We start from the raw sequence: 10,056 nt of genomic DNA on the forward strand, positions 1-10,056 counted from the left end.
GGGCCCCTGCATGCCTGTGGGAGTACGGGGCGTACTTCATGGTTTATGCTTGAAAAAGAGCCATAATCTTCCAGCTAATCTAGGGCTTGGGGTGGAATTCCCCTCGCATTGAGGGCAAAAGCTTTCAGGAGAGCTAGCAAATACTATGTTGGCCTCAGTTTTAAAATATATATCAATAAACAAAGATAAACATATGGATTGAGGAATTTTAGTCATGATTTATTTTCCCACCTCTCCCAATGTCGTAAGTTCTAATAATGTAGTAACAACATTATCTTCACAACTTAAGTTCATATTTAGTTATGCGATAACAAGCTTGGCCCTCATGATTAATAATCTAATTGCAGTTTTATTGCACAGACTTGACATTTACACACATTAAAAAAACTTTTTGGGGGGACTTTGAGCAATGATTGCCCCCTAGTGTTTCAAATGCGCAATGTCTGAATTGACATACCTCATTCACAATTAGAAGAAATTCTGTAAATTATGATGAAAACCACTCAGCAATTTATGGCTGGCTGTAGCTGCTCATTTCTGGGGGGGATGTTTAACAATTTCAATCTAACATGTGATAATGTAAAAATCCACATCGATGTATGTTTAATCATGCACAGCAGAACAAAGGGCAGTGCTTAAAAAGCACAGTCAGTCTCATGTTTGTAGTTTCCTGCAGTTTACTGAGCAGCCCCATCCCTCTGGAACACCCTACCTGCAGACATTTTTAAAAAGAACTCCTGAAACACCACCTGTTTTCCACAGCCTACAACCTCCTTTAGCTTAGCCACAGTAATTCTCTAAAGTGTCCTTGGGTTTCATGAAAGGCGCTGTATAAATAAGTTATTATTATTATAAACTCTGGACTTTCACTCTGTCACTGTGTTTTGCACAAAAAAAAAAAACTTAAAAAAAAAAAAATCACAAACATTTGCAAGACTAATCCTCAACAATCTCAAACATTCAAAAGAACAAAAAAACCCCTTCCTGGTCTATTTGTGACCCATCTAGCTTAAATAACTATTTTTATTAAAGATAACCACAGTCTGTCATGTCTGTACTTGCACGTCATCTACCTTCGCAGCCCTACAATTACACAGACCAATAAAACGGATGATATTATCTGAACTTGGTTTATAGTGTATGAAAAAATATATTTTTTTAAACAATGGTTTCGCTTTTCAATGTTTTTTTAATCACTATATTATCAGCCCAGTGTTTCTTCATTAGAAACATGTCTTTCTTAAAAAACTGTTAAAAAGAGTGCAGAAATAAAGATACATTGAATATTATACACATGCCAGACTTAAATCTCATTTCCATGTGACCACACAAACTCAGACTTTTCTCCGGATGTGCAGGATGCGGATGTCTGGACTACTAAACTCTGGGTCTTGCTTGTCTGAAGGGATCTCCTCACAGTTGAAGTTTTGTTGCAGCAACTAAAAGGTAATACAAAACCCCACAATGACTCACTGAGAGGTAATGTAAAATATCTCAGCTTCTTTATATGCATTTACATATTTATTAGCATTTAAAAATGGAACACACAGTTGGGCTCTCACCTCAAAAAACTGCATTTCCACTTTTGGGTTGATGCCCTCTGTGCGTTGCTCATAGCAGCAAATAATGCAGGTCTCTGGTCCAGAGAGCAGCTTTAAGCTCTCCACCAGTGGAACAATAGACTGTGTGGAAATAAATCACAAGTCACAAAGAGAAATACAGTGCTACACTTCGTTTGTTTTGTTTTGCAATGATGGTGATACAGGCACAAGTTTGCAAAGGGTCATGTTTAAATTGAAAAGCCTAAGTAGAAAACTATAGTAATATACCTGCTCATAATAGATGCAATCTGCCATGAGGACATAATGTGGGGGAGGCTGGAAGTCAGACACATCTTCACCCCTTAGTAGTAGACATCAAAAAGTTGTAAGCATGTTGAAAATGTTGAGCATGCAGCTTGGATGATTGAAATCCAAAAAACGAAATATAAGTACAAACCATTTCAGTACCTTGGCAGTAACGGATCCACTACTGACAAGTGCCTGGTTTTCCTGGATGTTCACCATCAGGAGCGTCTGCAAATCCTCAAGGTCTGTCACAGTAACTAGAGCTCTATGGGATTTAATAACGTTACACGTCAATGAAAACTATATTTTGGCTTTCTATAGGTTATTAATTAAAAAGGATATCAAGGCTGTTTTCCACTCACTGCAAAGCAAGGGAGTACACGCAGCTTAGCTAGTCGTTAAACTGCAACACGTTGGTGATATATGTATATTAACGTTACTATTTAATCGACAGAGTGACATATAAACGCACAAACTAGCTAAGCCGTTATCTCACCCCAGTGTTGCTGCCATCAGACCAACAACTCCTGTCCCAGCTCCTAACTCCACAACACTCCTGCCAGCCCAGACGTTCACTCCTGAGGACGGGTCATAAAATTGTTTTGTCTCTAAATATTTTGCTAGAACGATAGCTGCATCCCAAACAACGCAGCCAACGTCTCCTAAGTAGCACTGTTTCACCTTTAAGGTACACCCGTCGTTTTTCTCAATTTCTCTCACAAAATAATCAACCTCATCGGCGCCAGCCGCCATGTTGGCCGCGGCAGGAACAAGTAGAAAACTTCCGGTCTGATTTTTCCAGAATAAGAGCGTAACCTCTACAAGTCAGGGGTTGCTTCATTAATCTATACTGCTAGAGCGCCTATCGGTATTTGTCTACAATTAAGTAAAAGGTGCTTTCATTTCATTAATGGTCTCACTCTTCGTTTTGGTTACACAATGAAGAAAGTGAAAAACACAGTTTGAGATGTAAATTGACTAATTCAATAATTAATTCATTATTTAATAGGCCTACATCATAAAAAAAAGAAAAAAAGAAGACATGTGACTATTAATATGATATTCCTGAGGCTAACGCATTTCCTAGTCTGATGTTTAATTACTGAGGCGTTTAGCTCTTTTTATAAGGTGTATAGGCTCACTATCCATGGTGGGCCCATAGACACGGCTAGTTGGATTATGTATTCTCTTTCTTTTCTCCTTTTAATTATTTTGATCTCCAAGATTAGGAAAATGAAATTTTACTATGGCTTTGAAAACACAGCACACTGCATCCCTGTGTGTAGCCTACTTGAGGGAAAGGAGTAACCTAACGTTACGTGCACCAATAAACAAATCTAAAAAATATGTGCTAAATAAATATGTCAGTAATGTAAATCAATCAGTTGTTTAATTTGTTTTTAATTATTTCTATTGACAAAATATAACAAAGAAAGATTCAGGTAAACAATATTAATATATGGATAAAAAATAAGTGATACAAATGTCAATCAATCATTCAATCGCCTTGGTTTGAAAGGGTGACGTTACTGACATGCGCAGATGCTAGATACTAGGATCTGCGCATGATCGGCGCGGGCTCCGCGGGCTTCGCGCGCAGATTTGGCAAGTACATTCGGTGTGGCGGTTTCAGTAGCTACCTGTAGGACTTCCACATAGGTGCCTTTATGTTGTTACTAACCTATTCACCGAATTTTACAGATGTATTAATGAGTTTGGTATTATACGTCCATTAACTTGCCTTTGCGAGGTTTTAAAATGTTTCGTAGCAGCACAGAGGAGGTAGGTGACACCCCACAATGTGGACAAACAAGGAGGGTGTCCCCAATGGACAGAAGCGGACTAAATGAAACTACCTCGTACGGTCCCGCATCAACTTCCTCCGGTTCATCCCATCAAAGTTTAGATGAAGGCAGTACGAGCTTCAACCATGGTCCATTACTCCCCCGAATGGCCTCAGGTGATGTTATGGATAGCCAAAGTAGGTTAAGCTAACACTAGCATCTTTTACTTTCACAACAATGGCACACAAAACGAGGATAGAGACAGTAAGATATAATAATGGCATTTCTGATTCAAAATGCTCACGTCTGAAATTGTTTTTTTTTAATGTGGATCATAGAAGGACAATGGGGCCACATTTGTAAGACTGAAACTCTTGTGTCTGGGCAGTATCAACATTAATATGACACAGACCCTCTCATATTTTATCTTGACACAGGTCAGTTCCATCACAGCCTCAGGTTAGGCAGGAACAATTCATCACTCTTTGCATCTACCTCGGATAGCTCTTCCCACCGCAGCCGTGGAGGAACACCAAAACAGAGGAGGACCCCGGGGTCTGCTGGGGCTACTGGCACACACCCAGCACGGACACCAGTGACTGATCACACTGGTACTTCAGACCTAGACAATGTTTGACCATGTCAATATGGCTGAAGCTGTGCTTTTTATTCTGATTTCTGTGTTTTTGCAGCAACAAGTTGCTCCTCTGCGACCACAACCTCTGGTGCATCTGTGATTGTGGCAGTAGTTGAAGGGCGTGGTTTGGCCAGGGGAGAGATTGGCATGGCCAGTCTCAACTTGAAATATCCAGAGCTTATACTCTCGCAGTTTGCAGACACTGGGACCTATGCCAAGGTAACCCATGCATTGTCAAAAGCTATAACCTACATGCTTGATTGGCTGTTAATCACGGCTACACTAAGCAGAGACTCTAAAATAGAGGAAAATCCTGTCTCAGTCATATGTTACTTTTCTGAAGGTCATAACCAAGATTCACATCTTGGTGCCACTGGAAATACTGATGCCAGACACAGCCAGTGAGAAGGGGAAAGGGACAAAGTTGTTCAACCTCATCACGGAAAACTTTCCGGTACCAATGCAGAATAGATGTTATGAGTAAAAATGCCCACTTTTCAAAGCATAAAGTAGCTCACTGTACGTTACTACTGCACTGCTGTGAACTGTGTATTGTGCGTCCCCCCCTATTGACATGTTGTGGTCCTGTAATATTTGCAATTTATTATGTTTGTTTTTTTTTTGTCAGGGAGTAGCTTTCACTGCTATCCAAAGAAAGTATTTTAATGAAAGGAAAGGACTGGAGTACATTCAGCAGCTGTGTGCTCCAGAATTTGCCACCGTCCTCATGGAAGTACAAGCTAAGTACGCCACTGAGTACAATATGGTATAGAAATAGATGTACTATGTACTGTTTTTTGATGACCAAATGTCATGATTTGTTCAGGTATTATTGCCTAGCAGCAGCAGCTGCTTTGCTGAAATATTTAGAGTTCATCCAGAACTCCGTCTACGCTGCCAAGTCTCTCAAAGTGAGCTTTAAAGGGAGTGAACAGACAGCAATGATTGACTCAGCATCTGCCGCTAATTTGGAGTTGGTGGTCAATAATAGAGACCACAGGTAAGAGGGCAAGACAATGACAGCACCAGCTTTGTATGTGTAGTGCATTTATAATCATGTACAGTAAGTGTTCAGTCTGTCTGTCTCTGCTTATTTTTTTATAGAAGCGAGCATACCCTTTTAGGAGTACTTAATCACACCAAAACGCCTGGTGGTGCTAGAAGGTTGCGATCCAATATTCTGGAGCCTCTGGTTGATGTGGACACCATCAACATACGCTTGGACACCATACGAGAGTTGCTGCAGGATGAGGAGCTCTTTTTTGGCCTGAAGAATGGTCAGGAATAAGCACAATAATGTGTTTACTGAAAATGAGAGCATGACACAGTATTTGAATGTCTCTTCTTTTTTACTCTTAGCCATAGGTCATTTCCTTGACATTGACCAGCTGCTCTCTGTTCTTGTGCAGATCCCAAAGCAGGAAACAGTATGTACACTACCTTCAGTACTCATGATTGTATAAGATGATTTTATCGCAATGGAATGTCTGGCATGGAGTGAATTTGTGTGTGTGTGTGTGTGTGTGTGTGTGTGTGTGTGTGTGTGTGTGTGTGTGTGTGTGTGTTTCGAAATACTTTACTAACTAAATGTGCCAAAATTGCTGTGTTTCTGCAGGTTCAGGTAGCTGAAGCAAAAATTACACACGTCATTCAGCTGAAACACACATTGGACCTGGTGCCACGGTTAAGGGTCTGTAAAATGTGTTCAAAATCATCCTGTAGCCATGGATAGAATTAGAAACAAAATGTTACTCCACAAAAGCAATAGCATTTTACTAATTGTTATTTAGTTAGAATGCCAATAGTAAGTCCTTTAAGCATTACACTTTATGAACAGATGGTGTTAAAGAACTGCAAGACAACTCTGCTCAAGGCATACTACACCTCACTGGAAGACAACAGGTACCAAGACTTGTGCCTATGTCGGATATACATTTACTATCATGTGCTGTCTACTGACTTCTTCCACTGTATATATTTGTGTCTGCCTCAGGTTTGACATGATCCTAGAGCAGATCAAGATGGTAATTAATGATGACACCACCTACCTGAAGGGGAGCCTGAACATGCGCACCCAGAAGTGTTATGCTGTCCGCCCAAATATCAACGAGTTCCTCGACATTGCACGCAGAGCTTACACTGAGATAGTAGACGACATTGCAGGTGTGTATTCTGTCAGTTAATATCTTTGGTTTGCAAAATTTGTATATAGTATTTATACAACAAAGCTTGTTAAATGGCATTGTATTGCACAGGGCTAGTGAACCAGATGGGAGAGAGATACGGTTTCCCAATGCGTACCAGCTTCAGCACAGCTCGAGGTTTCTTCATCCAGATGAAGCTTGAAGGAGTGGTCTTGCCTGAAGGGAAACTCCCCTCTGAGTTTATCAAGGTAAAGTCCACTAAAGGTCAGGCATAGTGAAAACACTGAGAGCTAACGGACTAACTAAAAACTGAAAATATTAGTTCATCTGTGAGTGAAGAAAGATGAATTGCCCCCAATAAAGTTTGAATCATTGAATGAACACAAAAGCTGGGTTTCAACATCTGCCCCTGCAGGTCACCAAGCACAAGAACAACTATGGCTTCACTATTGCTGACCTCATGAAGATGAATGACCGCTGTGACGAGGCCCTGAGGGAGATCTTTCACATGTCCTATGTGTAAGGAGATCATGATCCTGTGACTTATAAATGTGCACAGTAATGTATTGTAGGCACTTAATTACACTGTCCTGAATATTGAAAGTGACAGAAGGATTTGTACGGAAAGGGCTGTCCTCAACTAAAGGATTTCTTAGCTAAGTAATCATAGAATTCCTTTGAGTAATTAGTAAATTGAAGCTGTCGAATTGTTTCCCTGGCACTCTTTCCATTTCAAAGATGAATATGATTATACAGAAATGTAGCGAAGTTCAAAGCTTATCTTTCAATATTGTTTTGATACCACAGATGTGACTATTATTGTACTGTAATGGCTTTTAATTCCCATATAAAAGGCCCCTTAGCTGACAAAGACCTTAACCACCAATGAGTCAACTCAGTCGTTAAAAGGGGGAGCTGCAAGTTTTTATATTTCTCTACGTAAGCAAGTTTTTATCTTATTACCCGCTGACAATTTATTGTGTTCTACTTTTCGTCCTCTGGTGGGTGCTGTTTGTTAGCTTATTTTCCTCCAGTGCTATGCCCCTGCAGCAGCTAACCTGTCTCCATACAGGGTGATATGTCAACTGCTCAGCACTATCCACGAGCACATTCACTGCCTTTACAAGCTCTCTGATGCCGTATCCATGCTCGACATGTTGCTGTCACTGGCCAATGCTTGCACCATCTCAGACTATGGTAAGTATGATCACTGTGTATTTCTACTCTCGAGTCAGTCAAACTGTAAAATTAACCTTAAAGAAGTCTGATTTGTTGTCTGAGGGAGGGCTGTGTGCACACAAGGCAGGACCCTACTTCACTGAGCTGGCAGCTCTGCTGGCCTCAGCTCTTTTTTTTTTTATGGGTTGTGGGCAGCACCAGCCACGTGGGTGGTGAGCGCTGCCCCTCAGCTGTCTAAAAGTGTATCTCCATGGACGTGCTGACTGCCTGCCCCCCTCCATCCCAGCCAGCTTGTACTCAGATTACCCTTGTTGCATAAGTGTGCCCTGATGCGCTGTATTTACTGAGACAAATCTCCTCCACAGAGGGGCTAGCTGGCTGTAACCATTGAACACGCCTCTCACAGAAATCCGCTTTTAATATATTGTGACACACATTTCAGTGTAACACCGTAAGAATTCAATTCTATAGATGAAATCATACACCTAATAATTGACTCACAGTTTACTGGCTATATAGGTTTGTAACAAAATTGCCAAATACTAACTCATACAGTGTAGCTGTATTTTAATGCATTTTGATCATTCCATGGAAATGCATGACAGAGTTATTATATAAACAGAATACAAACAAATAGAGGTATTTTTGATTGTTGCTTCTTTTCTGCTGTGTTTGCCAGTGCGCCCAGAGTTCACAGACACACTGGCCATCAAGCAGGGTCGTCACCCCATTCTGGAGAGAATAGTTGGACAGCAGCCTATATCGAACAATAGCTACATCTCCGAGGGCAGCAACTTTGTCATCATCACTGGACCCAACATGAGCGGCAAATCCACCTACCTCAAACAGGTGGCGCTGTGTCAGATCATGGCTCAGATAGGTCAGCAGCGGCAAACCTTTTAGCCTCACGTGAATTTGGAATGCGTAGTGCTAGGCATTGATTTGTCCCGATTATTGAGTAACGCCTTTGCATTATTATTGCAGGTTCTTTTGTCCCTGCTGAGTATGCCTCTTTTCGTGTTGCTGATCAGGTTTTCACCAGAATTGGTGTGGATGATGATTTTGAAACTAACTCTTCCACCTTCATGTTGGAAATGAAGGAGGTATTTTGTGTTTGTGTTCTCTTTTAGCATTAGGGCTGCTCATGTTCTTTAGTTACATATATGAGGAAAATAAATCGTGAAATTATGATTGACTGCATTTTTACTTCCCAAAGATCTCTTACATAATTCACAACGTAAGTGACAGGTCCCTGATCATCATAGACGAGTTGGGACGTGGTACCAGTGCTGAGGAGGGCATTGGCATCTGTCACTCAGTTTGTGAGTTCCTCCTTAGCCACAAGGTAGAGTATGCATTTATGCAGTCCTGCACTGACACTCCTTTCTGTGAAATGAAAAACAGATCAATTAGATTCCTAATCTCTATATTTATAAGTTAAGCTGTTATTGTCAACAGTAAAGCTGTAAAGTCAATATGTGTATAGCGTTTGTTTTCCATTGTTTTCATTTTTAAGGTCTGTGCCGTTTCCCTGCTGTTTGCAGGCGTTCACCCTGTTTGCCACACACTTTATGGAGCTGTGCCAACTCGAGTCTCTTTATCCCAATGTGGAGAACCAGCACATGGAGGTTCAGCACACACGCAGTGGTGATACTGGCACAGAGAGTGTGGTGTATACATACCTGCTGAATCGAGGATGCTCTGAAGAAAGACACTATGGTACAGAGTCAGTGCAATCTTAGTACAATCCTGTTGTAATTGATCATGAAAATTGTAACAGATTGTTTTTGCTCTTCTAGGTCTGAGAGCAGCAGAAATGACTGCACTTCCTTCAAACATAATCCAAGAGGCAAAGATAATTGCCTCCAAAGTTAGCCAGCAGCTTTTGGTATGGTTCAGATCAGCTCTTGCCTATTTGTCCTACCATCTTTGGTGCCTCAACCTGTTGTGTGGGCCTTTTATTTACAGTACATTTTAGCGTGTGCTTTTATAGCATGTCCATTTGTGAAACAGGAAACCAATATTTGACCCTGAGTGAGTCTAATGCTGTACCGTGGCCTCTCATGACAGATATACAAATAATTCTGCTTTATATCAGAGAAGTGCTGAGTAAAGAGACACGAACCATGGTGTTGTTTATTATTGCTCTAGGCCAAACATCACAGTGATCCGGAAACACAGAGGCAAAGAGCTGTGTACCACCTGGCCACCCGCCTCCTGCAGACTGCTAGGAATTCCAGACTGGACCCTGACAGCTTGCGTATGTATCTGAAGGGCCTGAAGAAGCAGTATGAGGCAGAGCTGCAGGCAGCAGGGCAACTAGCATTCATTGACACAGAGGAGGAATGACTGATTCAGTCTGAGGCAGTGATAAACTTACAAAATGAAAGTGTCATATTGTATTTAGTTTGACCTTTTTTATATTAAATTGATTTCTTTGAATTCCAGTGTTCATGGGTTTCTTT

The 10,056-nt window shown here is 41.0% G+C and overlaps 2 protein-coding genes across 2 annotated transcripts; one reads left to right on the forward strand and one right to left on the reverse strand.

Moving 5' to 3' along the window:
- Positions 1 to 1,169: 1,169 nt before the first annotated feature.
- vcpkmt (valosin containing protein lysine (K) methyltransferase) lies at positions 1,170 to 2,659 on the reverse strand. The gene is made up of 5 exons (XM_031278780.2): positions 2,344 to 2,659; positions 1,999 to 2,112; positions 1,830 to 1,902; positions 1,563 to 1,682; positions 1,170 to 1,439 (listed from the first exon to the last, which is right to left on the reverse strand). Exons 1-5 carry the CDS (start codon positions 2,598 to 2,600, stop codon positions 1,335 to 1,337), a joined length of 669 nt encoding a protein of 222 aa, XP_031134640.1. The 5' UTR covers positions 2,601 to 2,659; the 3' UTR covers positions 1,170 to 1,334.
- Positions 2,660 to 3,396: 737 nt separating this feature from the next.
- Positions 3,397 to 10,033, forward strand: msh4 (mutS homolog 4). The gene is made up of 20 exons (XM_031278700.2): positions 3,397 to 3,807; positions 4,069 to 4,242; positions 4,324 to 4,487; positions 4,612 to 4,722; positions 4,897 to 5,012; positions 5,095 to 5,268; positions 5,373 to 5,545; positions 5,628 to 5,695; positions 5,884 to 5,958; positions 6,106 to 6,170; positions 6,262 to 6,431; positions 6,524 to 6,660; positions 6,828 to 6,931; positions 7,485 to 7,609; positions 8,271 to 8,471; positions 8,576 to 8,694; positions 8,808 to 8,936; positions 9,136 to 9,310; positions 9,391 to 9,479; positions 9,743 to 10,033. The coding sequence occupies exons 1-20, from the start codon at positions 3,606 to 3,608 to the stop codon at positions 9,938 to 9,940; spliced, it is 2,769 nt and encodes a 922-aa protein (XP_031134560.1). The 5' UTR covers positions 3,397 to 3,605; the 3' UTR covers positions 9,941 to 10,033.
- The last annotated feature ends 23 nt before the right edge of the window (positions 10,034 to 10,056 follow it).

The sequence above is a fragment of the Sander lucioperca genome, chromosome 18 (assembly GCF_008315115.2).
Source record: "Sander lucioperca isolate FBNREF2018 chromosome 18, SLUC_FBN_1.2, whole genome shotgun sequence".
Classification (NCBI taxonomy): Eukaryota; Metazoa; Chordata; class Actinopteri; order Perciformes; family Percidae; genus Sander; species Sander lucioperca.